The sequence below is a fragment of the Paraphaeosphaeria sporulosa genome (assembly GCF_001642045.1).
Source record: "Paraphaeosphaeria sporulosa strain AP3s5-JAC2a unplaced genomic scaffold CC84scaffold_1, whole genome shotgun sequence".
In the NCBI taxonomy this organism is placed as follows: domain Eukaryota; kingdom Fungi; phylum Ascomycota; class Dothideomycetes; order Pleosporales; family Didymosphaeriaceae; genus Paraphaeosphaeria; species Paraphaeosphaeria sporulosa.
Window position 1 is genome coordinate 5,262,932 of NW_017253360.1, and position 27,478 is coordinate 5,290,409.

Below are 27,478 nucleotides of genomic sequence, written 5' to 3' on the forward strand. Positions count from 1 at the left end.
CGCCGCTTTTATATAGCGTTCACGTACGATCCCAAAAGAGGAAGCAGGTAACAAGCAGTCTTTGATCTCTTTCGTTGATGCCAGGTTACTGGTAGTACTAGAATAGACCTGGTTGAGGGTTGGGTCGAGAGGTCAACTCATACTGCCTCAGAGCAGTGAGACTCGTGAGGTTGGGTGTGACCTAAGCTGTTGATGGCATCCGCATCATTGACGTGTGTCGAGTTTCTAAAAGTGGGTCCTGTACTGCGCGTTTTTGGCGTTTCGATTGCGGAACATGCGGGGATCTACAATGCAGAACACACTGACCATCCAAGGAGGCACTCTGTCGCACAGATACAAAATTCCGAGTGGAATTGCGCTTCCAAACAAAGCGGATTTTCAGGAAGACTCTTCCAAATTCGTCGAGATGCGTATGAGGCTCATGCAAGTACACAAGAGCCTCAAACGTGGATGAATTATCCAAGTGGGGGACCAACGTCACGATGTGGCCGCCCCCAGCCTACCAACTGAATCGTGATTTTGGTTTTTTCCGTAGGGAAACTTGCGGTCTTACACTTTGTACCGCTCCGCGGAAGGCGGTATCAAGATGACGCCCCTTTATCTGCATGCCATTAGCATACCCTTAGCATACCTTGCGGGGCACCAGAGCCTGTCCTAGTCTACCGAATGCTTCATCAGAAGATTTCCCTCGATCGTAGCTTAACTCCAGAAGCCTTTGATCGCCGAACAGCCAGGTTGCATCGTATTTCCCGGTCAGCGAGCGCGCACACCAGTATCTCGCACGCCGCACATCCATGCACTGTCGTTGACACTCATGCATGGAGCACATCTCGGCAGAGCGATCAACCTGGTCTAGCCTAGGATACGAAGGATATCGCCTGACGCTGCAGACATCCCTATCCTCCATGGGGCTACAGGCAGGTGGCCCGTGTATGCTTGGCTCGCGCTTAACAATGCATGGGGCGTGGGACGCGAACCGGTGGGCCACATTGAGGCTGATCGCGAATCTCTGGATGTATCGGAGGTCGAGCACGCTTCCTCCGCGCGGAGTTTCCGTAGTGGAGACGAACGATGGCCGAGAGTCGGTGATAATGGTAATCGCCGCGCGGAGCAAGATAGGGAGTAGCACACGCATCACGGCATTCGTCTGTGTTCTGGCTAGTTGAATTTCGAGCGAATCACATGAATGTGGCTTGACACGTGACCGTCGGGCTACCGGATTTGCGGCATCGCAAGGCAGTTAGCTTAACAATCTTGACGACCGAGGCTCGATGTGTAACTTCGTGATCCACGGAATCAGATTGAACCGCGTCTAAATTAGGCGAGGCGGAGTGAAGTTGAGCGTGGGGAAAAACCTTAATGTGCGGCAGTGCTTCCAAGAGGCACCGATACCGTAGATGGTCAGGAAGTTAAGCGCCGGTATGTGCTTTAGCGGTAGGGCTGACCACTGAAAGCACAAAGCTGCTGAGGCTGCGCATGCATGCTGCTCTTGGCGATGTGCAGACGAGGCGACCTGCACAGCCGTAGCGCCAGAAGCGCTCGTGAGCTCGTGTTCTCGTAGACCCCATGCACTTGGCGCACATCTCAACGACAATGCCAGGTACGCTGCTTCTTCACTAGATCCTGGGGGTGCGTTAGATCTTGCGCCACAGCTCTCATGGGTTGTCTCGAGCTTCAAAGGCATCGTTCTAGCTTCAACAGATCTGATTTCTTCACGCCGAAGAACAGTGCCCCTGATCAAACACGACACCAAACGGGGCGCTCGCTTACTGTACCCGATCGCTGCTGTTTGGCCAAAACCCGTGTTACACAGCAGGGGGTAGTGTTTGGATGTCAAGTCTTCTTGCAGGCTAGCGTGCATTCCTGACGTTCGCGCCGCATAGGAATCCCGGAAGCAACCGACTTTGGCTGCATTCAACCTGCAGCAACCTGCAGCGAGTCTTGCGAAAAAGTGGTGGCTTCAACGGGATAGCAGCCGTTTGCCTGGCGCGTCTAGTCTGCCAAAGCGGAGAGACCGAAAGTACCAGTTGTAGCACCTGTATCGCCAAGATAGTAATCGTGAATTCGACTGGAAAGCATGTGCCGTGGGGCCGCATCGTATGAGCGTGCGGTGCAATGAGATCAGGCTGCCGCCACAGGAGGGGTAGAGACCACATCGTCGGGTTGGGCGAGTTCCTGGATTAGATCTCTGACTGCGATCCAACTCGCTGCGCGTCCCATGTGCTATTCCCAGGAAGCCACAAGTAAACCGAAAGCGAGGGCCAAGCAGGCCCTCATATGCGTGGGAGAATAACTACGCCATCATGAACAAGGGTGGCGACCCGTGTATGATGCGGCTGTTCATCGCGGTGACGCTTGGACCGACCCTGAGATCCACGGCTTGGTCGAACGTATGCCGCGTTCGACTAGAGTAAGACAACGATAGTGTTAGTGCCTAGCCGTCCCCAATGAGATCGGTGGAAAATTAGGGGAATTTGTGCGACCGCGTACATTCGCCTGGTCCGCAAGATGCACCTTGGTGGTGTGTCCTTAGGATCCCACATGAAAACTAGGGTTGGTCGACCCTATCAAGATCCACAGGCGGCTGTAGGCAAACAGTTTCCAGTGGCTACTGTAGAAAATGCGCGTGACGAAGAAAATCGGGTGGCGTTCGTCGGCCATTGCTTCTCTTGCGTAGGGGTGAGTGGCCGTTTGCGATCATCTAGTCGACACAACAACCACTCCCTCGGACCCAGCAACACGGAGGGACGCAACGCATTAGACTCCGATCACTTAGACGCATCTCGATAACTTAGAGGACGTGTTCTTGCCAAAAGCAGCGTCAGATGCCAGTCGCGGTGAAGCCTCAGGAGCCCACACGCAACCGGTCTTCTTTGTCCGTTCCCAGCCAGAGGGTACGCGCTACACTGCCTACGAGAGCAGAAGTACTCGAGCCTCAGCTGGCCGCTACAAATATACCTCTTCACAACGCTCAGCGGTAGACAAAGAACCGCTGCCTGTTTATTTGCCTCTCGCAAGTTCCCGAGTGGCTTTCTTTCCCGATAAAGAAGCGCGCAAGACCATCGATACTCAAGACACCGCGTCTGTCTGAGGTACCAATTCGACTTGTTATCTCAATCGATTGAACGCAAGACGTTTACTTGCGTCGGCAGCGGGCAGTTATTTGCGATAGGTTCGTTGCCCATGTTTCCTTGGTAAGCCATGCGCAATTACCACAGGAGCAAACACCACATGCATGGCAGCGCGTTGGGCGCAATACTGACATGATATCGCAGAATCCATCCGGACTTGGAATCAAGACCTCTCTGGAAGTGCAATCGAAGACATCGCGAATCCGTGTGGGTCTGTCCCATGATCCAACGTGAACTTTGCCGTTTCCGACCAACCAATCGTACGTTTTGCGGCGCGATCAACCTTCTAAGACAAAGAGCCTCACGCATCGACTGTTTCATCTTCTTGGAGGGTCATCGAGAGGCATTGTGCTTGCCACCAACACTTGATGCTGTCCTTGGTCAACATGAAGGCTGAAACACTTGTTCATCACCATCCTCCTACGCCGCCTGACGACCACGTCCACCCCGACCTTCATTCGAGTCTACATCAGGTCGCGCAATATAATGCAGACCGAGGCTGTCATTACGACGACTCACCTTCTCAAGGTGCTGTGTATTCCTCGCCCGATCCCGCCATGCACAATGGCCTTCCGCACGGCATGGTGGAGTATGGCGTAGCTCTTCAATACGTAAGTCATCCTCTAGCCCGCACCAAGATGAACTGACAATACCCCAGGACGACTACGGTCACGGTTCAGGCTATGGTCGAGGCCTCCACTACAATGGGTTCCACGTAAGACCGGAACGTCCACTAAAACGTGATGAATTCTGATAATTAGCAGAATGAGCCCACGAAGTTCTCCAGGTCGCCACCCACGCCGCGATCTTCAACAGATATCGAAGATACCACCCGCCGAACACGAAGTGGTCGAACTGCAATGCCGTCCAGCTCACCGATGGAGGAAGAGAAGCCGCGACCGAAGCCCGCGCCGAAGTCCAAGAAGGCCAAGACAGGAAAGGGCGAGAAGCCGAAGACACCAAAGTTAACAGCACCTTTGAGCATATTGACCAAAGATATGGCTGGCATACCTGTTCGGAACATGGAGGAGTGGGTGAATAGATCTGCTGAAACCCGGAAGAAGGAAGTCGAGAAACGGAACGGCTACGTGACGAGGCCCATGAACTCATTCATGCTCTACCGGTCCGCGTACGCTGAAAGAACAAAGCAGTGGTGTCTGCAAAACAATCATCAAGTCGTGTCGTCGGTGTCGGGGGAAAGCTGGCCCATGGAACCGCCCGAGGTGCGCGAGTTATTCAACGAATATGCGAAGATCGAAAGAATAAACCACCAGAACGCGCACCCAACGTACAAGTTCTCCCCGAGCAAGGCAGCCGCCCCGGCACGCAAGAGGAAGCGCGAGTTCTCCGACGAAGAACCTAGTGATCTTGAGGATGCCGAATGGAACCCAAGCTCCGATCGCTCCAGGTCTCGCTCGTCCAAACGCATGAGCCAAGGTCCAGGATACCCAATGAACGGTATGAGCCCTGAGTTCTTCGACCAGCGCTTCGGGCCCAATATTGTCGGCATGAACAGGCCGGGCTGGGAAATGACCAACGAATGGCGACCGATGCCGATGCCTATGGAGGATCCATACGGCCAATACTACCAGACCTCTGTACACCCAGGCATGGGTATGCATCAAGGCATGGTGGAAGACATGAGGATGCGACGCGCTGACACCCCGATCTCCACGATGCAGCTGTCGCAGGACACTGCACTTCTCGGGTTACCAGGAGGCAATGCAAACGACTTGATGCAGCAGATGCACTCCCATTCAAACAATTCTCTTCCCGCTGAACCACATGTCGATCCACTGCTCATGAGTCTTGATGGGGGACACCACGACCTTGGCGTCCCAGCATCTCATCCGGAATTTCGAAATGGACACATGGCTATGATGGAGGGTGAACTTGACGGACACAGCGTGGACAGCTTCATCGGAGCAGAAGCCACCCATGAAGAATACCGCACCGAGGCTTGGCAACAGTATTCGAACATGGGGTCCATGGAGTCTCCGGAGTCAGAGTTCGACAAGTGGTTGGGCGATCGATGACATGTTTCCAAGAGTTGCATACATGGGTGCGGTTTTTGTGAGTGGCGCCATTGGGCATATACCGGTGCATTCGGGCTATGGCGTTTGGCGGCAAAGGGTATACCCAAGTGTTTGAATAGACGATAATTCAGGTTTTGTCGGTCGTTTTATTTTTAACTCATCATATCACCAGTCATTATATAGACCATTTGTAGATCAGTTTGTTCGTCAACAATCTTGCTCCTGCCGAATCTTAGCCATCTGTTTGTGAACCAACATCCTGTGGGCGAGGGACCTTAAAGCAGACAGAGTGCGTCGCGCAGGCATAAGAGCGACAGCAAATACACGCTTCATTCCGGAGCGTGCGCATAGCAAGGAAGATGTGGGAAAGGAGAAGTGAAGGGAAGTGATGTGCAATGAAGTCGAGCGGACCACGTTCGTTTCGGGCAGGTTCGGATTCAAAGCACCGTGGGCTGGGCAGGTGGGGCGCATGCGACTCGACAGAACGCGCCTTCCCGCCTAAATACGATACAACTCAATACTTCGTCTCCTTACAACCGCATCGACAACACTTGCCCAGGCCACCCCTTCTCCTCGAATGCCTCTTGCTTCTGGAAACCTTGCGACTCGTACCAGCGCACAAGCTTCCCGTCCCCACCGGCATAACAATCCAACCGTAGGATATGCACGCCCTTCTCTTTTGCCAAAGCCTTCGCCTTTTCCACCAGCAAACCCCCAAGACCTCTGCCTCCCCCTCGTTTGGGGTCAGTGATTAGATAGTTTATGTATAGTTCGGGCTCGGTTCCAGGGTTGACATATGACGCCGCATCGCCTACAGTCACAACGCCCAAAACCTGCTCACTGTCTTCCAAGGGACCCTTCTCAATCGCAACCCAAGTACCACCTGATTTCGCCATCTTGGTCGCTCCCTCTACGCGACGAGGTTGATCGGACTGCCGTTCTCTTCCCCATTGCCCAGTCAGGCCCTGTGCGACAAGCCACTCGGTGCGCTCATCCATCAGCCGCAGCATCACGGGTACATCAGCTTCTGTCCCAGGCCGAAGGGTGACCTCTGCCAAACCCGGGAACCTGAAATCTCTGCTTTTGTTAAGTGATTTACCTCATATAGTTCCCAAGTACACTTACACTGTCGCCATTTTGCCTTGATTATCCCGTTAATGTGAATGTGAGTGTGTAGAGTAAGCTGCCCAGAAATAGAGGGGTTTTAGTATTGACTTGTGGTGCCATGGCTGCTGATCGGAATTGAAGAGAGGCACGAACTCCGATATGAGTATCACCAACTATGCAAATACCGTGGTCGATGGTGAAACAATCTCAATTCTTGACCGTTCAATGCGACGTTGTTAGGCTATGCTATGGTTGTGTCAAGGTGGTGAAGTCGCACAGACCCTGGCCAGAGAGCAGGCGGGGTTGACGCGGCCAAACGCGCTTTCCCGCCCGATGATCCACGACGCGAGTTGCGCAGCCCTTCTATTTCTACAGCAATACAGTCGCTAGTATCTTGTTTGAGAGAAAGTTGCGCTCGAGGACCATCATGTACGGCGAGATCGGCAACAAATTGGTATTCTCTCGAAGGCTTCGCGCGGCCCGCTACGACAACTAACACGCACAAGGTACAGCACGCCAAACGCACTCAGTCGCTGGCACACCTGCCGCCGTACCAGACCGAGCTGGTGCGAGCCGTCACTCGCGAAGTACGCGACCTCGACAAGGACGTGGCCACGATCCTCGAGCCATTCGCCGGCTCCTTTAACCCCTCCACTGAGCCCGCAACCGCATGCGCCCTCCTCGTAAACCACCTGTGCATGAGGAGAGACAAGCGCTGCCTGCTCGCTTATCACCGTACACGGACCGACAAACTCGAGGAAATGTGCTGGAGTGGCATTGATGTGCTCGAACGGCAACAGCAGCTGTCGCAGAAAGGAGGGGCCGACGGAGCGGGCGCACAGATGGGCACGGATGGGGCAGGCAGCAGCTTGAGCCCCGAGGAAGAGGAGTACGTGAGGCAGTACAGTGACCTGTTAGCAAGCTACAAGGGACAGTGGACCGACATCGATCTCACTGGGAGCCTGGAGCCGCCCAAAGACTTATTCATAGATGTCAGGGTGCTGAAGGACGCTGGGGAGATACAAACTGAATACGGGTAGGTCAAGTTGACGTCTGGGTTGGATCTCCAAGCTGACTGATGCAGGGCCATCACTTTGACCAAGAACAGTCAATTCTTCGTGAGGCAGGGAGACGTCGAGCGACTCATCCAGCAGGGGTACCTCCAAAGGCTCAGTTGATCGCGGCTGCGTCTACAGCGGCATCAAAAACGCCATGTCCCGAAACAGTCAGTCTATGTCGACGTATGCGCACGGAGAAGCGCAAGCGATCCGCATTCGGCTCGTTGCGCGCAGCGCGCTTGTAGACACGCCAGCATTCCGCATTCATCACCTCACGCGCGGTTGCATATGCATTCCAACGTCCCGCACTTTACGCGCGCGTAATACATGAGTAAGCCGCGTGCAGAGCTTTCCGCGCACATCGACTTGCGAGCCAGAGAGCCGATATTGGGGGAGAACCTGGAGCAAGACCGATCACCGGATTGATCGGGCAGTCTTACCGCCGTGGGGGTGAGAGGCATGCATGCAGGGGTAGCAGAGCGTCGTAGGAGCATGCGACGTTGCACGGCGTTCGTGGAGAAGAGATCCGCTGGGCCAGGGTCGCACTGGCACTGTGTCGCATCGCGGATGCTCTATACACGAGTGGACAGAACGGAAGGATACTCCAAGCCTGTCACAGTGCCCCGACAATGTTTGAAAATCACGATGCTCAAATGGCAAGCTGGCAGGGATAGTTGAAAATTCGTATCGTCTTGTGCCTACATACGTGCGTTGCCAAGAAAGTGAAGAAGTGCAAAGTTTCTTGTGGCTGCGTGGACCACGACTCCAGTGAGTCCGGTCCAGATCAGCACATGTCTCGTCATGGCCCCGTCAGTCCACTTGGACAGCGGCAGCATCCGCGAACCGGCCTCCTGCAAGAACGCGCCGACTGCATCTGCGGCTAAAGCACTCAGCAAATCAACGCCCGTCAAGAATCAGAACGTGTGGGGGAAGCTCTCCGGCGCACATGCTTTGCTCATAACCCTTCTGGGTGATGCAATTGCTCGCAATTCATGCACTCAGCTGAGTGTGCTACAACAGGCACCATATAGACGAATTGGCCTCGCCAGTCCATCGTGTAAGGCTGGATACGAGGCTTGGCAATGACGTTAGTGTCTGTGAAGCGCGTCCGGAACGTAAACTCTGGAGTAAAAATTTCATGACATGGCCTCCACCCAACAGACCCGCCTTATCCTGAGACGCGCCGCTCTGCCGCGGGGGCAGCTGCAGCTACAGAAGGGTCTTCCTGCATCAATTGGGTGCCGCTTCTCGACCTCTTCAGACCCGCTATTATTATCGAAGCCATAACGTGCCTATTACCCGTTATCAGTCGCGCTCTGCATTCCCTTAAGTGGGAGCTCTGCAACTTGTAATTGCCCCATTGGAATGCCTACTTGATTTTCTCGGAGCCCATAGTTCACCGGCAACATGCCGTCGCGTCTTTTGCCCTGGCGGAGGGGTTCGGATTCGTCCCAACAGCAGCTTCCCTTCACCAACGACTACGTGAGCGACGCCGAACTCGCAGCCGATGACCAGACGAGCCACCATGGCTCGCATACCATCCCTCGCTCACGTCCCATGGGCGCTCCTTCCAATCCGCAGAACGTGTTGTCCAGCTCGTACAGCTCGTTCAATCAGCGCAACAACCCGATTCGCTCGTTCGCCCACCAAACGTCGCATTCGATATCGGACCACCCCCAATACTCGTCGCAAGGCGTTCGCGAACGGACACAGGAACTAGCCTCCTATGCGCTCGACTCTGCGGCCTATTCGCAGCCACGGAGGAGGGCAAGCAGTGCGGCTACTGAATCAATTGCTAGCAGACCAGCCTTCCCAATAGACATTGAAGGGAGACCATCATTGGACTCCACGGGCTCTGATGTCATAGCGGAGGAGAGGGAGAGCGGCCCCGCGTCGCCCGAAACTGTGATTGCGCGCTTCCCGAGCGACCGCATCAGCTCACCAGGCCTCTATGCCCGCAAGGATACAGACGCACGCGAGAGACGGTCCAGCGCCGCAGTGCCGGACGTCGTCGTACAGGATACCGAGGAAACCCCGCTACTGCCCAAGACCAGGCTCTCGCGGGTCGACTCGCAACCGCAGAGGAAAGGATCTACCTCCGTCTCCAGAGACACTGGCTTGGGTGGTCTCAAGAGACGCGTCACAAGCTCGCTCGGTACTGGACGGGAACACTTGACTCAGGTTGGACGTTCTGTTACGAACCCCAAAAACTACACCAAAGATGCAATATACGCGGGAGTTACTGCCAGTTTGCAGATGAGCTCAGCAGTGTTCCTCGGTCTCCTTCTTAACATTCTGGACGCTCTGTCATACGGCTATATCCTGTTTCCATTGGGGAGTCCTATCTTCAGTCAGACTGGGCCTGACGGCATTTCCATCTTCTTTGTTAGTTGCATAGTCTCGCAGCTCTGTTATTCTCTCGGCCTGTCCATCTTCCGTGGCGGTGTTGGTTCAGAGATGATTGAGGTGGTGCCCTTCTTCCACCGAATGGCTTATTCCATCATGGAGAGGATGGAGGGTGAGAGTCCTGACGCAGTTATAGCCACCACAATCACAGCCTACTGCCTTAGCTCCATCATCACCGGCATGATCTTTCTCGCACTCGGGACGTTCAAGCTTGGTAATCTTGTAAGCTTCTTTCCGCAGCACATCCTTATCGGGTGCATCGGAGGAGTCGGCTTCTTCCTGGTGATGACTGGCATTGAGGTGTCAGCCAGACTTGAGGGGAACTTGAATTATGATTTGCACACTCTGCATAAGCTCTTTTCGAGCGACACAATATACCTTTGGGTTTTGCCGCTTGCTCTTTCGCTCATCATCATGGGATTGGAACGGAGGTTTAAAAGCCCGTTCCTCCTTCCCGGATTCTTTATACTGGTTTTCGCCATTTTCTACATCATTGCTAAAGCTATACTTCGAATTGATCTCGAAGTTCTCAGGAACGCAGGCTGGATCTTTGAAGCACCAGAGGCGGGTGTGCCATTTTATCGGTTTTACTCATACTTCAGTAAGTCGACAAAAGCTAGCTTCGTACTGTGCTAACCCAACGACTAGAGTTCAGCCAGATCGACGGAGCAGCTCTCGCAAGTACGATCCCGACCATGTTTGCGCTATCTTTCTTCGGCATCATCCACGTCCCGATCAATGTTCCAGCCTTGGGCGCTGCCGTCAAAGAAGATGCTATTGATGTCAATCGCGAACTAATTGCCCATGGCATCTCGAACACGATTTCCGGATGCGTTGGCAGCATTCAGAATTACCTGGTCTATGCTAACAGCATCATGTTCATGAACAATGGAGGTGACAGTCGAGCAGCTGGCGTACTTCTAGCGGCTGCGACCACTGCGGTGTGGATGGCAGGGCCAGCCATGATAGGGTTCATTCCTGTGTGCCTTGTTGGCGCCTTGATCTTCCTCCTCGGCATTCAGCTTATGAAAGAAGCCGTCTGGGACACGCTGGGCCGATTGCAGCGGCTGGAGTACTTCACGGTACTGGCAATTGTGCTCATCATGGGCGTCTACGACTTCGTTATTGGCATCTTCACTGGTATCGTCTTAGCTTGCCTAAGCTACGTTGTCCTTTCCTCGCGTGTCCCAGCGATCCGAGCAACCTACTCCGGAGAAGTTGCAGCTTCCACTGTTCGCCGTCCTCGAAGCGATGTGCGGTATCTCAGTCAAGTTCGTGGGCAGATTCGCGTAATCAAGCTTACGGGCTTCCTATTCTTTGGAACCATCGTCTCTGTAGAGGAGTATATGCGATCACTGATTGAGGACAAGAGCTTCGAACAGCAACCATTGAGCTTCATCGTGGTGGACTTCTCTCACGTCAACGACGTCGACTTCTCCAGTTCCGAGGGTTTCCAGAGACTCAACCGCATCCTGAACGGGAGGGGAGTCAAGATGATCATCTCAGGCGTATCTTTTGCTAGCAGAGTCGGGCAGGCCTTGCAGAACGTCGGGTTGCTGGACACAGAAACAGCCAACGACGAATGTCCCCCGCCGCAGGTCTTCGAAGATCTCAACACCGCATTGGAGAGCTGTGAGAATGAACTTCTCGAAATTTTCTACCAGCACTGCAACTCGCCTCAGCCCACACGCCAAATGACTCCTCCGAAGTCGATCGACGGCTCTACTGACAGTAGTGATGCTGTGGATGCATCGTCTTCGCCATCTTTCGGTGCGAGCCCTCTTCTTCCTGAATTCTCATCTCCTCGTCGTGGCGCGCAGTATCTCGCAGCGACGACCACCTTCCGTGAACAAGGTAGACCTGCGGCATCTTCCGGCGAACAGGAGGGTGCTTTAAGCATACCATCCAAGTGGAAAAACTTCTCGCAACCTACCAAAATTATCCTACAGACCTTCGAAGATGTGTCTTCCAAGAATGAGGACTTCTGGCACGTTCTTGCACCCTACTTCGAACGACGAGAATATGCACGAGGGACCGTGCTATACTCGCGCGGTGATGATCCCGATGGGTTCTACGTCGTCGAAAAGGGCCGCCTTCGCGCCGACTACGAGTTCGAGCAGGGCAATTTTAGTGAGAACATTATGCCGGGTACCACGTGTGGAGAGCTGCCATTCTTCTCAGAGACGGACAGGACTGGGGTAAGCGCTCCATTCATCATGCAATCATTTTGGACACACTCCTAACAATGATAGACTGTCGCAGCCGAAGAGGATTCCGTGGCTTGGCTCTTGACACGAGAGCGGTACAAGGAGCTCGAGCGGAAGAACCGCGATGTCGCTTCAGAGCTTCTGAAAGTGGGACTGAAGCTGACAAAGGAAAGGATGGACGCTATCACTTCGTATGCTCCTGCCCCCGCATTTCTGGACAACCTAAAACCGAGACTAACGAACGAGCAGATATGTACTTGTTACTGCATCATGAGCACTGGTGTTTGGATAACTGCCTACGAGCATTGTAAGCGTATCTGCGTATCTTGTATACGGTCTTTGCAAATCATACATGCCCTGTAATTGTGGCGCTTCTTTATGCCAAATGTCTAATTCTTCGTACTGGGTTGACTGGTTCGCTTTCCACTCTTTCCTTCTTGGTCACCTTCCTCTCGCACCTACCCTCCTATCTCACCTCGTCCATTATCCCCATAGAAGCAGTGACGATCCTCCCGCGCTAGTTGATAACAATGCCGCCGGTCTCATCTCTACCACTCCCCTCCGACTTCGACTTCGTTAACATCACTGACCATAGCATTTTCATTCACTCAGACATCAATTTCTATGCATCGATTCGTCTCGCACGATTAGCATCACAGTCGCTCTGCTCTCACGACGATGAAGAACCTGACTCGCAGTCCGCCTGCCCAAGCTGTAAGGCAGGCTATGGGCGGCATCCAGCACCCGTTCCGGGAGACGAATAGGAGCCCATACTATGCGCGCGGGCCTGGGCCGTATCGGGGCAGCATCCATGAGCAAGGTCGCGCAGTGCTCGCAGGGGGAGAGACGAGTCGTGCACGGTCGAGGGAGAGCAAGATCGACCTAGGCCCAGTGTTCCAACATCATATTCCTCCTCCTGACGCGTACGTTAAGTATGGTGATCCAGCACACGATGACATCGAGTCAATGTCACAGCATGAACGTCTTTCCGGCCAGTCGGTTGAGGCCGGTGATCCACCACGATCACTTACAGACGACGTCAACCCTCAGTACAAAAGCTATACAATGGCAGATGTGACGAACCTGCAGCGAGTGATTATAAACCACTTCGACGACTTCGACCGTGCGCCAACGTCCAACGGTGAACATTGGAGTGTTGCTGCCTATACAGCGTCCTTGCTGCAAGATGGCCATTATATACGTCGGGCATCATTGGAGAGACGAACTAAAAGCTGGAACGTGGAAACACCTCGAAACACAGATCCTGAGTACGCTGGCAGCACGCAAAATACGCGAAGGAGCCGCAGGTCAAAGGTGTCCAAGGTATCGTCCAAGATGATATCAACTCTACGAAGTCCATGTCCAGAGCTACGTAGACGTGTCTGGTCGTCCGGTGAGAACAAGAAACGCTTTTTAACACCGCCCCCGAAAACTATACCCCTTCCGCCCGAGCCACCGCGATCGGCGCCTCGTCCGGAGGCGTTACGCTTGCAAACGGACAAACTTCCTGCGTCTCCACATTTGGGTCCACCAGTCCCGCTATACAGACGGTATCTCGAAGAGTATAGACGACTAGACATGCCGAATCCAAGGGGACGCCAGCGAACGTCGACTTCATCTTCGGCTCTACGAGGAGACAGTCCAATCCCGCAGGCACACGTTCATCGATCAACGATAAGGGGTGCTCACCCACCATCTGCACGTAGAATTTTTGCACCTCAACCTCAGCGTCCTGTCAGAGCAGGATGGATCGACAATTTAGCACCAACCGACACACGCTTTGATACGCCGCTTCATCATTTGGGAACGGAGCCTCGTGTAGCTCCGCGGTCACCTTCACTAGAACGTCTTGGATCACTTTTGAGGCTTTCAGGAAGTGCTCCAGAACTAAGACCGTCTCTACGAGGGGGCGCAAGTAACAGCCGTCCTGACAACGAGTACAATTCCAGGGAATATCAAATATCGCTGGAAGGAAACACGCGTCATATGCCTATCAATGCCGTGCTTGATGTTGCGTCCAGTCGTCTTAATGGCGAATTTCCACCGGAACATGACCCAAGGACGGATACTCCCCTCACTCTGCATCAGCCAACGCTTCAGGGTGCGGGTCTGATCAATGCAATTATCGGTGCGGTTCAAGATCCGATCTCGAGTCAGCCTACCCATATGGCTCCTGATCCAAACGCGAGCCAACCCCCGGTCCGACGTCGTCTTCCAGGTCCGAGTGGTCAGCATACTGTCTCGCATTACCAACAGTCTCAACAGCAAAGCGTTGACCCGAGCCAAGAAGCAATACCCCGACATACGGATCTGGCTCGATGCGAAATTTTACAATGGCAACCAAACACTGATCCAGATCAACGTGAGTTGTTGCGACAAATCGAAAGCGCAAGCCGCCAGGAACAGCAAGCATTACGATATCTACAAGAACAACGTTTGGGCCGGGGTGAACGATCTGTTGCGGAGAATAGTCTGAGATACTCTGAGAATCGTCGCCGGTCGCTCATTCAACGATATCAACACACTTATCCACAGGCAAATAATAGCAGTGATCCGTATACACAAATCGGCAACGCGCACGCTTATGCTAGTGAACCTTCAAATGTCGCAAACCACCCACCCCAGGTACCACCATATCACCATCTCCCTCCGCAACATCCCTCTCAACTTCAGCTGTACCATGTTCCGGGCTCGAATCCGCAACTACAAGCGCCAATCAACACAGCGTACCCCTTTGGTCATGTACAGAATCCATGGCCTATGCGTCAACAACAAGGGCCAAATTACGACCCATTCCATCCTCGCGCCCTGGGAATCGTGAACCCAAGTCAATACGTGCCACAGCCTGTCGCATCAGGTTCAATGGCTGGATTAAGCCCATTTTTACCGAGTCACGACTTTCCGGTTCTGTTAGTCACCTGGTACATTTTGGGATTTGTAGCTTTTACTCACGTTGCAGCAGATCTATCGGATATCCAGGATATAATCCGCACGCGCAGGTACCAGGACAGCCCTTCTCAGCACAGTCACTCTCAGCACAGTCGCATCTAGTACAGCCGCTTCCAGCATACCCGTCCCCAGTTCATAATATCTATCCAGATCCACATGGCCAGCAGCTCCATGTGCGAAGCGTGCGAAGTATCTCCTACAGCTCGTACTCTGTCCCCTCACTAGATGACACACCTACCGATGTCTTTGAGATACCTATTCTACAAGGACGCGAGCTTGATCCGGCAGACCCAACAGACCGTTTCATCATGGTATATTTTGGTCTGACCTACTGGTTCGATGTGAGCTTCGAGGATCATCCGAGGGACGTATATGAGTACAATTTCGGGACACAGGACGGCCCTATGCACGTTGTAAAGGACTGGCGGGCTCATTGGACAGATATGAGGGCATTCATTCAAGAGCTTATGTCACTGTCCGGTGAAGCCGTGCCTCTGAGAAAAACTGCAGGTCCGTCGCAGATCCCTAACTCCTTTGCCGGCCCGAGCTACGGGTACTTTACTGTTCCGCCTCTGCACGTCGTGTCGGGCAATTATCTTTCTGCTTGCAGGAGAAGGCGCAGGAACAGGTCGATCGGATCTCAACCGGATGCGAGACGGCCACGGGTGGTTGATGTCGCTGATGGCGACTCCACGATGAGCGCCTCACTTTATCCCGAGATGAGGATTACAGACCTCGGGGAGGCAGATGGGAGCGAACGAGGGCGTCGGCAGACCAGGCTTGATAGCGAGATGCCGATTAGCTTTGACACCGATGTGTTGTCATCGTCGCGGATCCGGATGAGGAGGAGGAGAGCGGATGCTCTGTCTGAGGGGATTGGGCGTGGGAGCGCGAATGGTGGGGTGCTATTGAATGATGCGCATGGCAATGAGGGTCGGTGGGGTACATAGTGCCAGGGATGGATCTGTTAGTTTGGGGAGACGCGTTGAGGAAGCTGAGGATGGGGATTTCTTTGCAGGAGAAGGGATTGTGGGTGGGAGGGCTCCGTGAGGGGCAGGACAGTGGGTTTGTAGGGGCGTTTGGGGTGGTGCGGGTAGGCAGTGAAATGCGTATACGCGGATTTTGATAGTTTGAGCTGAATCGAGCTCTGATACGCATTGTGATATGGATGGGATGCTTGCGACTTGCGGTGCTATATCGGGCAAGACGCACAATGCAATACCGGTTCCTTGAAGGCCGACTTTCTGGTAGGGTAGAAGAAAGGAGGAGACCCAAGACAACGAATTGCGCATGTCGGCAGGAGTTCGCGATCGGTCTGCGGAAAGATTCTCTAGGAAAAAGAATATGCGACTGCCTATGCGCTGAGTACAGGATGAATTTCCGGACTTTACGATAGTCAGATCATAAACAGGCCCACGGTGCGGGACAAAAGGATGTCACCACGAGGAATGGACAAGTCGGGTATGATTTCGAGCGGCTGCTGCTGGCGGCAATGCTACTGCTGCGTGTTGCGCTGAGCTATGTTGTCGTTCTGGCGTTGCTCATTCGAGGAGTGAGGTGCGGGGGCTGTGTCTGGGCCTGGAGCGAGTTTCGCTTGGGCGCGCGCACGAGTGTCAGCGAGCGGTCTCTCTGGGAGGGAGGGTATAAGAGATGGTGTGCACTGCGTTGCCGTGCTTTCAGTCCAGGAGCTGTACTGATTTGTTTGAATACTTTGTTCCCCCGAGTTTTGTCTGATTGAACGATCGAAGTGGTGGAGCGTCGACGGACGTTTTGGCTTTGGAGTTTGTGGGAAGCAAGATACAGAAGAGATATATGGAGGGAATCGAGCAGATGCGCCGCGATGGAAAGGTGGGAATGGCCATCGTAGACGCACAGGACGACGCATACACCATCCGCTTCCCCTACCAACCCCGCGCCATCGTGCATCCGCCAACAACAGACAATGAAGACCCGCCGTCCGCGCCCCGCCATAACAATGACAGCATCCCAAGGTCCCCACGTCTGAATGCCGCCGCTATTGTCGAAGCGGTCCGCAAAGATGACATTCCCGCCCTCACAAGCCTGCTCTCCCTCCAACCCGCCCTAGACCTCCAAAACGAGACTGGAGAAGGCTTCACGCCCCTGTCTCTCGCTGTCCTAGAAGCCCATGTCCAAGCAACGACGCTGCTCCTCGCGGCTGGCGCAGATCCGAACCACCGCACTGGACCGCAGCGGCGGACGGCGCTGGTGCATGCTGTGCTGGCTCCCACAAACAATGTAGAGCTTATGGCGCTGTTGCTGGACGCTGGGGCAGTGGTGAACAGTGTTTCTGGCCCGGAGGGCAGGACGGCGTTGCACGAAGCCGCCTCCCGGGGCATGCTCGAATCAGTGGTGTTTCTAGTCAAGCAGCCAGACGGAGATGTTGAGAATAGGTGTGCGGGAGGTCACACGGCGCTTACACTTGCGTGCGAGGCTGGGCGTGAGGATGTTGTAAGAGCATTGTGGGATGCGGGTGCGAATTTGGGTGTTACGACGGCGAATGGCGGAAGCCCACTGCATTGGGCGAGCGGAGGGGCTGGTATGGGGGTGGTGAAGTTTTTGCTTGGGGTGGGGTTAGGGAAGGGCGTTGAAGTTGACGGGAGGGATGGTCAGGGCAACACTTCGCTCGCGATGGCGAGTCATTTCGGAAACGGGGAGGTTGTTGACGTGTTAGTTGAGGCAGGGGCAGATGTCAACGCGTGCAGTGACGAACCAAGGGGCGTGACGCCGCTTATGTGGGCTGCGTGTGCGGATGAGGCGGAGGTGGTGAAGAGGTTGGTAAAGCACGGTGCTGACCGGCATACTCGAGCGGAGGATGGAAATAGTGTGCTTGAGGTGGCGCTGAAGCATCGGTGTTCGAGGGCGGTGGAGGTACTGCTTGAAGCGGTTGGGGGTAAAGAATATCCGAAAGAGAGCGTGGCGGTGCAGTTCGCAATGGCTAGAGAGCGTGCGACGGTCAGGGCGTTGATGGCTACTGCTTCGGTCATGCACGCACATATCGAGCCGCAGGTTAGCAAGGATGACAAGTATTCCTGGGTTGGCTGGGTGCTTAAGCAAGGCGGAGATTTGGTGAAGCCGCTGGCTATGACGAAGATGCTGTATGCAGCGATGCAAGAGCCCGACGTCGGCTTGGTACAGACTCTGGTTGGGCAGGGCTGCGATGTGAATCGCGGAATGACTTCTGCGACGACGCCGTTAGGATTTGCGGTGACCCGCCGCCACCTCGACATCGTGCAGGCCCTTCTCGACGCTGGGGCTGATCCGGATCAACCTATGCGCGGGTCAGGGAAGCGTGGAGGACGGGCTTTGACGCCGTTTGAGTACGCGATCCGCAACAGGCGAGAGAAGATCGATGAGCAGATCGTCAACTCACTGCTCAACTCTGGGCGCTGTCACATCAATCGAGGAGCTGGCCCAAACGCGACTGCTTTCTCTTTCGTCCTCAAACAGATCGACGAAGCCAACACCAGGAAAGCCGCGGCTGATCTCGCCGAACGGATGGTCTTGTCAATACAAGACGTGGACGGGGACCGTGATGACAATGGATTCACGCTCCTCCACAAAGCGGCGCAGCACGAAAATCTCTGGATGATTAGTCTTCTACTGAGTCGCGGAGCAGACATCGAGAACGCTTCCAACGACGGAACGACACCATTCCTTCTGGCATGCCAAGGAAGCATAGAGGTCGCTATGCAGCTGATCGAGCGAGGAGCCAATCCAAAGGCCAAGGTAAAAGTCAACACCAGCGCTCTCCATGCAATGGCTGGCCAGGGCCAAACCTCTTTTACTGTCTTGCTCGAGATGGGATTAGACATCAATGAGCAGTCGGTTAATGGCTTTACGCCTCTCGCGTGTGCGCTGAGCAGAGGACACGAGGCGGTCGCACTCATGCTGATTGAGAAAGGCGCGCACGTAGACTGGAAGACCGATCAGGGCCACACGGCATTGCATTTCGCTGCCCGTAACGGAATGCAACGCATAATAGAGCTGATTGTGGGAGACGTCGATGTCAACGCCGTGGACACGAGAGGATGGACCTGCTTGCACGAGGCTTGCGCAACGGGCAACACGGCTGTGGTTGCTCTTCTTCTGGACTCGACCGCCGATATCGAGCGCCCTCTGCCAAATGGGGATCGACCCCTGCACTGCGCTCTTGTCAACGGGAAAGAGGATATTTCACTCGTGTTGCTCGAGCGAGGTGCCGACTCCGCAGCCATTGCGTCAAAGAAGCGAACACCGCTACACATAGCCGCCAACTACGGTCTCGCTCGCGCAGCAGACGCTTTGCTCACGTTGACCAACTGCTCCACGATCGAGGCCGTAGACGAGAAGAACTGGACGCCCCTCTGCTGTACGCAGAACCTTGCAATCATCCACATACTTGTCAAGGCCGGAGCTAACGTGAATCATGCCGACGAGAAAGGATGGACGCCACTCCATATGGCGGTGCACGAAGGTAATACGGAGCTTGCTATGAAACTCATACTCGCTGGCGCTAGTTTGGAAGCCCGAACGAGAAACGATGGCTTGACAGTCAAAGAGCGAGCAATCGACCTGTGGAGCTGGACTGAAAGCGGTCCAGCGGTCCGACCACAGCTGCTGCAGATGGCTGCGGATCGGCGAAAAGAGAGTCAGCGAGAAGAAGAGCATGAGATGGTGGGAGGAGCCTTTGAGATTATTAGGAGAAGCGAGTGAGGAACGATTATTCCATTGGTCGGAGCGGTTCAGGCAGTGAGGACTTCATCTTCTTGATGAATAGATGATTTGGTATGCATGTCTTTTCTCTTAGTCTTAGAATATCATTGCAGCGTTGTGCTAAGTGGCTGTGCAATGGTTGTTCTTTAGCAAGTGTATTTCTACAATCTATTCGTACTCATGACACCTAAAAATACTGACCATTGACCCTGAGACGCGAATGATATGACGTATGCAGATATCAAGAGTGCGAGGTCCCATCTGCATCCATTCCCCCTATGCACTGTTGCTTCGCTGCCAGCACCAACAGCGGCATCTTGTCGATAAGGTGGAGACCGAGTTACGACGCTGCGGTGAAGGTAAGAGCGGGTACCCTCGTCCACCCACGATGCCCAAGCGAGCGAGGACGGAATGTATTGTTATAGGTTGGAGAATATTACAAGGACCGGCAGCAAAGAAAAAGTTGGGGAAGAACCATGTGCTGGGTGTCGTTCCTGCCTTGGCTGCGAGCGCGGCGTGTTGGAGGAAGGCGAAACGGGCCGTCCGTCTCTGACGGGGCCGCATGAACATCAACTTCTCAGTTTCAACCATGCCAAACGCAGTTGAGAAGAGTGCAGAGACATTGCTATGCTATCATGTTTCGAACCCACAGTGGACGAGGCGGGATAGTAAGAGTGACGTTGTCACGCTGTGCCAGAAGAGGAAGGAAGCAACCATCGCTCCCATCTCGCAGCCGCGAGGCTTGAGCTTATTTCGACGACAGCAGAATCGGCGGATCTGCCAAGGGAAGTGCTCGGAGATGGAGCGATGGACGCCGCTGTTTCATCGCGTCGATTGCTTGCTTTGCTGTGGTAATTGGTGGAGGGTTTTGGTAAGGTAGCGCAGCCACCGAAGCCACCAATGTCCGCGGGCACGATGAAACGTTAATCACTGGGACGCTCTGTTTGGGGTTCATTGGGCGAACGCGTATAACACTATCAGCATACGGAGAAACAGTCTGCGAGATGGATTGTGGCGAGCAGAATTTTGAATGCAGCATCCGCGTATGATGAACGATTGCTGCACTCCGTTCCCCAGTAGCACCTGGTCCGCACTCGGCGATACAGACACATCGCAACTTGCCCCGCAGTTCTTCTTGACTCACAGTTACGAAGATCTATTGAAGAGGCTTACTATTAAAGCGATTAGAACCGAGCATTAGTACACACTTCCGACCTAAAGGCTCGGCAAGCGATCCCTGATTGCTGTTAATCATCTCGTACTGGATGTAAACAGCCGAGTTCCTCGTTAGTAGCATTTTGGAAGAAAATTTGTCGCAGGCATTAGACGGCCACGCGTGAGGGATTCAGACGTTGAGGCCGATCGCGCTCATCATGTGCATAAGCTCAGGTGGGAAGAGTTACAATGATGTTCGCCATCCAATGCGCCGACCCGTAACGTCGACAGGGCTCGAGTTTTCGTCGGGGGTCTGATCTGTGGCGGTGTGCACCGCGGTGACCGCGCGCGGAGATTGGCTAGCTGGAGATTCTAGGGGGATCTTCAGCGGCTGTTATCGATGGGGAGCCGTGCGAAGCGCGTGAGGAGATGAAGACACAAAACGAGGAAGAACTTGGTGTTTGATCTTCTGTTGGGCGTGGAGGTGGCGAGTGGATCTGACACGCCCGTGTCATCAAAGTTGTGGCAAGCTGAGCCAGGGCTCTGGCCCGTCCGTCCAACATGAAGAATCTGAAGGTAGGTACGGTTGACCGCCCCCTTTTCACGTGAGGCGCCTCGCATGGTACATAGCGCTAGATCAGCCGAAGGCATCGGCCAAGGTTCATGAGCATCCGCGTCCATGCGTTACTGAAGTACCTCTATTAGGCATGGCGGGCTCGATGCTCAGACGGTTCTGCACCCATGCTGTGTTGTGCAGGCCGTGCGTGTGGCCAGCGTTCACCAGCAACGCCGTGCTACGCAGCTTGACAGAGCGCTCTGCTGCCCCCGCCATGCGTGTGTGCGACTCCAAGGCGCTCACAATGCAAAGTTTGAGACTGTGGGCGGAAATATGGCCGGCAATGGGTCCGCAGGCGTCAGCTAGACCAGACGGAGGCCGCTCTCGTGATGGCGGGCAGTTTGGCACGACTGGACCCATGCTCATGCCATGCTGGGCGCGCAAGGGTCTCGAGCCCTAAACGGGGATCGGCGCCCACCAAAGCCCGCAATTCGCCGTCGAGGCAGCGCTAGGCGGGTCTAGCAGCGAGCTTGGGCCGCCTGACATGGTCGACGACGAGGCAGGCTGGAGTTGTGCAAAGGCTGGCGATGGTTGGGATAAAGAGCTTTGGTGTTGCACGCCGGCAGAAGAGCCCGCCGAAGAGAAGGGACGCTGTCGGGGTGGGCTAGGACCTGGAGACAGAGAGAGGCAGGCAGCGCGCCCCTCGTTCCTGTGCTGCTCGATGCGCAGATAGAGAGCTGCGCCCAGCCAGGCAGAGTACGTATGGGATGGCGAGGGTTTCTGCAGAATGATACAATGTGCTGCGGGGGGCAGCACACCACCAATGGCAGGGGCTCCGCCGCAAGCAAACAAGATATCGGCATCGAATGCGGTGGAAGAGCGGCAGTGGCCGCCGTTTTCCATGTCTCGTGAGGGGACAAACCTTGGTGACGAGAGGTTGAACCGTTGGATGGGCGCGGAGGGGAAGGTCAGGCGATCAAGTGCGGCGGGATGCGAGGCAGCATTATCAGCACCGGCGCCGCGGTGGATGCAGGCTGCGTCCTGTTCTTGTCGTGTTCGAGCCCGCCGCTGCCGGCTCCGCATCCAAGTCAACAGACAGTCAACAAGGCTTGCGAGCAGCCCACGGTGAAGGGCGCGCACTCGTAACAAAGGCCGCTATGCATGTTTCAGCGGGCCCGCGCAGTGCATAACGCAGTTGAGTCGCGTTCATTCGACGGCGCGAGGGCCAGGCGTGATACAGCGAGCGGGTCTGCGGCGGCTGCAATGGACGTGCTGCGAAAGACAAATTTCGGTACATCCCTGCAGCGCCCCTAGCAACCAACCCTCGCACCTTAAAACTCTCCCAGCCCTTTCGTGGCGTGCTGTTCCTTCCTCATTCTCTACTCTCCACGTTTGCTCGCCTCACATTCGAGCCTTCTCCGCCGAAGCTGCCACCTGCCGGCACAGAGCAATCTTCTTTCCGTATACCTTTGTAATTCACCCGAGCTTGTCTCACCCCCACGTCGTTGCTATCTCATCTCGTGTGCCACCGTCGCCCTACCCACAATTCCACAGCAACGCGCCGTATCTGCAAACATGTCCGCCGCTGTTCAGCACCCGCTCGTTGAGCCCCAGCAGTCTGCTCCCCTCCAGGAGGCTACTGCTTCCGAGACCGCCGCCTCCACTGCTGCCCCCGCGACCGAGGAGAAGCCTGTCGAGGCTGCGGCGCCCGTAGAGGAGACTCCCAAGACCGAGGGTGAGGCTGCTGCTGCCGCCCCCGTCGAGGAGAAGAAGGAGGAGAAGCCCGTTGAGCCCATCTACAGCGGTGCTCTCGGCTACAAGGCCCCTGGCCTCAAGAAGTGAGTGCGATTGCGCTGACATAGTGCCACGGCAGCTGACAGTTGATAGCGCGTTCCGCTTCTCCAAGAAGTACTTCTGGTTCGGCGAGGAGGCCGCTGTTCCCATCTCCAGCCTGAGCGCCTACCTGCGGGGCGAGAAGGCCGAGGTTGCGCACCCTACTGCCGCCTGGTCCAGCGTCACCGGCAAGGGACTGCTCTTCTTCGTCAAGCATGCCGACGAGAAGTCCAACCCCGCTGGTGCCTTGAAGCTGGTAAGCATTCCAAAAGGGATCTGGTCATCATCAGCTAACCTGCAAAGGCCGATGCTACCGAGCTCGCCAAGGACGGCGCCGTCGCTTTCCACTTCAAGCTCCACGGCGGCAAGCACACTTTCGAGGCTCACACTGTCGCTGAGCGCAATGGCTGGTTCGTCGCCGTTGAGAAGGCCATTGAGGAGGCCAAGGCGTCCAAGGACACTATTGTCGCCAACGAGTCCTACAAGGAGGAGCTCTCCAAGCTCGGTAAGTTGTGCAAATTTCATTTTCCTTCCAACTCTCGACGCGTCGCATCGCGTCGCGATGTGAAAGGGGTTGCATTCGCTTGTTCCCGCAATGCAGCGCACTGACACGCCCCACAGGCAAGCCCGCTACGCTAGCTCCTACCGTTGCCGCCGGCTCCACCCCCAAGAAGAGCACCGAGGTCACACCTAAGCCCGCGGAGGGTGAGGCTTCTACCGCAGCCGTTGCCGAGGAGACTGCTGCTACTGCCCGCGCCGGATCTTCTTCCTCTAGCTCTTCCGATGAGGAGAAGAAGCGCAAGAAGGCCGCCAAGAGCAAGAGCCGCTCCGTCTCCCGCGGAAAGCGTGCCTCCATCTTCGGTGGTCTCCTTGGAAAGAAGGACAAGGCCGAGGAGAAGGTCGAAGAAAAGAAGGAGGAGAAGAAGATCGAGAAAGAGGAGAAGAAGGAGGAGAAGGCAGAGGAGGCTACTCCTGCTGTTGCTGAGCCCGCCACTGAGGGTAAGTTTTTTTCTCCAGCTATTGCGCATCCAATGCTAATATGAAAAGCCGCCGTTGCTCCCGTAACTGCTCCTGTCATCACCTCTGAGATCCCCCCTGTCGAGGAGAAGAAGACCGAGGAGACTGCTCCCGTCGTTCCCGTCGAGGAGAAGAAGGTTGAGGAGAAGCCCAAGCCCACCAAGCGTGGCTCCATCTTCGGCAACTTCGTTGAGAAGTTGAAGAGCCCTACCCACGAGAAGAAGGAGGCTGATCTCGTCCCCGCTGTCCCCGCCAAGGAGCCTGAGGCTGCTGCCGAAGCCCCCAAGGTCGACGAGCCTGCGACTACTGAGACTGCTCCTGTCCTCCCTCCGGTCGCTCCCGTTGAGACCGCTCCTCTCGAGAGCACCACCGAGGCCCTCAAGCTTGAGGAGCCCAAGGAGACCAAGCCTGCTGCCACCACTCCCCACAAGGAGAGTAAGTCGTTCTCTTTCGGCAAGTTCCTCAGCAACAAGGAGAAGGCCAAGTCCCCCGCCACGGAGAAGGCCCCCGAGCTTCCCAAGACTGAGGAGGCCCCCAAGATCGAGGAGACCCCCGCTGTTGGTGCTCCCGCCGCTGTTGAGCCCACCACCGAGGCTCCCAAGGAGGAGGCTGCTGTTGCTGAGCCTACCACTGAGGCTGCTACTGCCGCGCCTGCCACCAAGGAGAAGAAGCGTGGCTCCATCTTCGGTGCCCTCGGCAGCAAGAAGGAGGGTGAGGGCAAGGGCGGCTTCGGCGGTCTTTTCCGCGCCGCCAGCAAGGCCGGCAAGCCCAAGAAGGAGAAGGAGACCACCCCGGCCGCCAAGGTTGAGGAGGCCACCGAGCCCAAGGAGGAGAAGACCGAGGTCGCTCCCATCGCCGAGGAGACCAAGGCTACCACCGATGTCCCTGCTGCCACTGCCACCGAGCCCGCCACCATTGGCGACGTCGCTCCGGAGGCTGTCGCAGTAGGGCAGGACTCCAAAAGCACGCCACAGGTCTCTGCCACTGCATAAAGTATGGTGGGAAGATCCCTCATACGTCCACGACAGCCATGATGGAATGACGGAAAAGCAAGTCAAGCGTTCCTCGCTTGTTTGACCGCACGCCTACCCCCCAAAATACCCCCCGGACTCCACCTTGGTGCCAGTCTGGGACCGCGCTCCCCTGCACGTTTCTTTTCCTATATACCCGGCTCCCGTTCGACCAACTCATGTTCACTCGTTCTCTTTGTGGAACAAGATCTGCCTGCGGCATTGACATGTTTGGTTGGAAGGATCATGTGTGTGTTGCCTATGCGGTGCTTATGTCCACGGCTTTTTGTCTAGATTGATACCACTCTGCACTTGTTTTATCTCCTTTTGATACCAATGTCTGTTTGGTTCTGGCTGTCGTTTACTATGGTCGTTTATCGCGCAATACCCCTGATACCCTGCGTGCAGTCTTATGAGGCGAGCACGAGCGGCCACTAGGGCACCCTGCACCTAATAATCTCTAATAGAAAATGGATGCTTTTTTGTTGCAGAGAAGTCTGGCGGGTTTGGACGGTGCGTGATTTTTGCGAGAGTGCAGACATGAAATCACGGAATCCGACGGTCATGGGGTGGTGCAGGTAGCGGACGGCGACTCAGTGGGGCGCGCCCAGCAAGTCACGACCAGCGGACAGCGCATTTGACATCTCGTCACGCAACGTCGCGCCACTCGATTGGGGCGGGCGATGCGTTAGCGGGCGTCTCGATCGAGGGCCAGAGTTTGCCGTGGCTGCTCGTGTGAGAGGTACAAGAGGGGTGCGGCTTCCCGCTCTGGCTGGTGGTGTGGTGCCACGCGTACTATCCTGGTCAACTGGTCGCGCCTGCCGTTCCCATCTCGAGACTTGCCCTCAGAAGCTGCAACTTCCCCGCAGCCGCTGCACAGCCTCGCCTCTTCTTCCTCACGCTCTTCGGGTGCCATCGCTGTTCTTGCATTTGCGCGCGCGCTCGTTCCTACATCGCTCTTAATGTGTATTCATTGGCCGTCATAGAGCCTTTCGTTTGCGTCGTGTGCGCGCATTCTGTTGCGGACGAGGAGGTGAAACCATGGTGAGTGAGCATCGCCACCCTGGAGTGTCTATGGTGCATGGGCGTGTCTCGCACTGCGAGGCGTGACCGTGACAAGAGCGTGGAATGACGCAGGAGCGCGAGTGGACCTGCTGCTGTACGCAGGCCTTGTTCCCGAGACATTGACGACCACTTGGACGTGTTCGCGCGCACGCGCTTGTGCTACCGTGGACACGCGATACACCATGCGCGTCGCTGCAAGCTCATGCTAATACTTTCATAGGGTTGCTGCTTCTCCCGACCCGACAGCGGCGACGCGCTCGCCAACCAACCCAGTGCTTCTCAGCGCAACATAAACAACCCCACGCCGCCTAATGCCTCCGCCGTAACTTCACCTCGAGGCTCGGCCTCGCATCCTGTCGCTGAGAACAGGCCGAACATACCCATAAAGCCCATCGACCCTGCGCATCGCTCCAAGCTGCCTAAGACGCTCGCTTCGCCCACCGTGGGCAGTCACAGAAACCATGTCCCGCCACTCAGCCAGAGTATGAGTGGACAATGGACTCGCCAACGGCTTGAAAAAGAGCGGAACGACTGGTGGGATACGCGCACCACAGGGTCCACTGAGATCTGGGCTGCACTGCGGAGTATGGTGCAGTCTCTGCAAGCTGGCGACTTGCGGGAAGCTCAGGTGCTCCTAGACGTGACTGAGTGCACCTGTCCGAATGGCATGCTGTGGCGGGGGATATTTGACAAACGCGGTGAATGGTATAGGGTGCCTGAATGGATTGTAATTGAGCCTGATGGCCTCGTGGAAGAAGAGGATCTCAAAGATGAGGCTGGCAGTGTCGGCGAGGAGGACGACAAAGAGGTTGAGGTTGAGGAACTGGGGGAAGAGGTCAAGGTCCTGTGCAGACTGAGCTCCACCGGCAAGGATTACAGGATCGTCATCAAGAAGGGAGAACGTGTCGGAAGTCTGGTCACGAAGCTGAAAGCTAAAGCTGGGGTGAGTCGTCCATCAATCACTACGCGCATGGGAGGAGCGCAGAACCACGCAACTCGCGCTAATGTTTTGCACAGCTCAATCCATTCATCACTATCCGCGTTGTCTACGGCGGCAAGATCATCGACGAACACCAACCTCTTGAGTCGCACCCCTTCTGGAACTACGACGCCAAACATGTACTGGTTGCAATGGTGTTTGAGTAGTCCCTCATTGAACCACTGCGAACCTTTCGCGATCCCACCAAGACTGGCGAGGATGTCATCTGGTTGCTCGATTAGAAATTCCGCCGCCC

General features: G+C 55.4%; 9 protein-coding genes across 9 annotated transcripts; 6 read left to right on the forward strand and 3 right to left on the reverse strand.

Annotated features, from left to right (window-relative positions):
• Positions 1 to 181: 181 nt before the first annotated feature.
• CC84DRAFT_1171736 (uncharacterized protein) lies at positions 182 to 1,135 on the reverse strand (the record flags this gene model as incomplete). Its single annotated transcript, XM_018179928.1, has 3 exons — positions 182 to 499; positions 554 to 601; positions 632 to 1,135. 3 exons carry the CDS (start codon positions 1,133 to 1,135, stop codon positions 182 to 184), a joined length of 870 nt encoding a protein of 289 aa, XP_018043502.1.
• A 2,750-nt stretch (positions 1,136 to 3,885) lies between these two features.
• On the forward strand, positions 3,886 to 5,432 carry CC84DRAFT_183046 (uncharacterized protein). The gene has a single exon (XM_018185490.1). It carries the CDS (start codon positions 3,992 to 3,994, stop codon positions 5,165 to 5,167), a length of 1,176 nt encoding a protein of 391 aa, XP_018043503.1. The 5' UTR covers positions 3,886 to 3,991; the 3' UTR covers positions 5,168 to 5,432.
• A 265-nt stretch (positions 5,433 to 5,697) lies between these two features.
• CC84DRAFT_1212586 (uncharacterized protein) lies at positions 5,698 to 6,303 on the reverse strand (the record flags this gene model as incomplete). Its single annotated transcript, XM_018182465.1, has 2 exons — positions 5,698 to 6,244; positions 6,293 to 6,303. 2 exons carry the CDS (start codon positions 6,301 to 6,303, stop codon positions 5,698 to 5,700), a joined length of 558 nt encoding a protein of 185 aa, XP_018043504.1.
• CC84DRAFT_182636 (PSF1 domain protein) lies at positions 6,293 to 7,528 on the forward strand. The gene is made up of 3 exons (XM_018185488.1): positions 6,293 to 6,728; positions 6,781 to 7,310; positions 7,359 to 7,528. Exons 1-3 carry the CDS (start codon positions 6,702 to 6,704, stop codon positions 7,450 to 7,452), a joined length of 651 nt encoding a protein of 216 aa, XP_018043505.1. The 5' UTR covers positions 6,293 to 6,701; the 3' UTR covers positions 7,453 to 7,528.
• A 1,051-nt stretch (positions 7,529 to 8,579) lies between these two features.
• CC84DRAFT_183444 (uncharacterized protein) lies at positions 8,580 to 12,421 on the forward strand. Its single transcript, XM_018185491.1, has 4 exons — positions 8,580 to 10,339; positions 10,387 to 11,936; positions 11,991 to 12,136; positions 12,195 to 12,421. Exons 1-4 carry the CDS (start codon positions 8,740 to 8,742, stop codon positions 12,217 to 12,219), a joined length of 3,321 nt encoding a protein of 1,106 aa, XP_018043506.1. The 5' UTR covers positions 8,580 to 8,739; the 3' UTR covers positions 12,220 to 12,421.
• On the forward strand, positions 12,383 to 15,946 carry CC84DRAFT_182640 (uncharacterized protein). Its single transcript, XM_018185489.1, has 2 exons — positions 12,383 to 14,854; positions 14,908 to 15,946. The coding sequence occupies exons 1-2, from the start codon at positions 12,624 to 12,626 to the stop codon at positions 15,842 to 15,844; spliced, it is 3,168 nt and encodes a 1,055-aa protein (XP_018043507.1). The 5' UTR covers positions 12,383 to 12,623; the 3' UTR covers positions 15,845 to 15,946.
• Positions 15,947 to 18,602: 2,656 nt separating this feature from the next.
• On the forward strand, positions 18,603 to 18,908 carry CC84DRAFT_1080158 (ankyrin; the record flags this gene model as incomplete). The annotated part of the gene is made up of 1 exon (XM_018173879.1): positions 18,603 to 18,908. A coding segment is annotated over one exon (306 nt), but the record flags the coding sequence as incomplete, so codon positions are not given.
• Positions 18,909 to 21,665: 2,757 nt separating this feature from the next.
• On the reverse strand, positions 21,666 to 22,261 carry CC84DRAFT_1160358 (uncharacterized protein). The gene has a single exon (XM_018177480.1). It carries the CDS (start codon positions 22,219 to 22,221, stop codon positions 21,775 to 21,777), a length of 447 nt encoding a protein of 148 aa, XP_018043509.1. The 5' UTR covers positions 22,222 to 22,261; the 3' UTR covers positions 21,666 to 21,774.
• A 632-nt stretch (positions 22,262 to 22,893) lies between these two features.
• Positions 22,894 to 27,389, forward strand: CC84DRAFT_1183592 (uncharacterized protein; the record flags this gene model as incomplete). Its single annotated transcript, XM_018180696.1, has 7 exons — positions 22,894 to 23,156; positions 23,206 to 23,407; positions 23,455 to 23,656; positions 23,773 to 24,150; positions 24,199 to 25,112; positions 26,464 to 27,186; positions 27,261 to 27,389. The coding sequence occupies 7 exons, from the start codon at positions 22,894 to 22,896 to the stop codon at positions 27,387 to 27,389; spliced, it is 2,811 nt and encodes a 936-aa protein (XP_018043510.1).
• Positions 27,390 to 27,478: the final 89 nt, after the last annotated feature.

Bases quoted from the DNA above. Each gene is read 5' to 3' on its own strand.
- CC84DRAFT_183046 (XM_018185490.1), top strand. From the start codon at position 3,992: ATGCCGTCCAGCTCACCGATGGAGGAAGAGAAGCCGCGACCGAAGCCC.
- CC84DRAFT_182636 (XM_018185488.1), top strand. From the start codon at position 6,702: ATGTACGGCGAGATCGGCAACAAATTG. The intron at 6,729-6,780 runs GTATTCTCTCGA...AACACGCACAAG, and splicing joins GCGAGATCGGCAACAAATTG to GTACAGCACGCCAAACGCAC. The intron at 7,311-7,358 runs GTAGGTCAAGTT...TGACTGATGCAG, and splicing joins GAGATACAAACTGAATACGG to GGCCATCACTTTGACCAAGA.
- CC84DRAFT_183444 (XM_018185491.1), top strand. From the start codon at position 8,740: ATGCCGTCGCGTCTTTTGCCCTGGCGGAGGGGTTCGGATTCGTCCCAA. The intron at 10,340-10,386 runs GTAAGTCGACAA...CCCAACGACTAG, and splicing joins TCGGTTTTACTCATACTTCA to AGTTCAGCCAGATCGACGGA. The intron at 11,937-11,990 runs GTAAGCGCTCCA...TAACAATGATAG, and splicing joins CAGAGACGGACAGGACTGGG to ACTGTCGCAGCCGAAGAGGA.
- CC84DRAFT_182640 (XM_018185489.1), top strand. From the start codon at position 12,624: ATGAAGAACCTGACTCGCAGTCCGCCTGCCCAAGCTGTAAGGCAGGCT. The intron at 14,855-14,907 runs GTTAGTCACCTG...ACGTTGCAGCAG, and splicing joins AGTCACGACTTTCCGGTTCT to ATCTATCGGATATCCAGGAT.
- CC84DRAFT_1160358 (XM_018177480.1), bottom strand. From the start codon at position 22,221: ATGGAAAACGGCGGCCACTGCCGCTCTTCCACCGCATTCGATGCCGAT.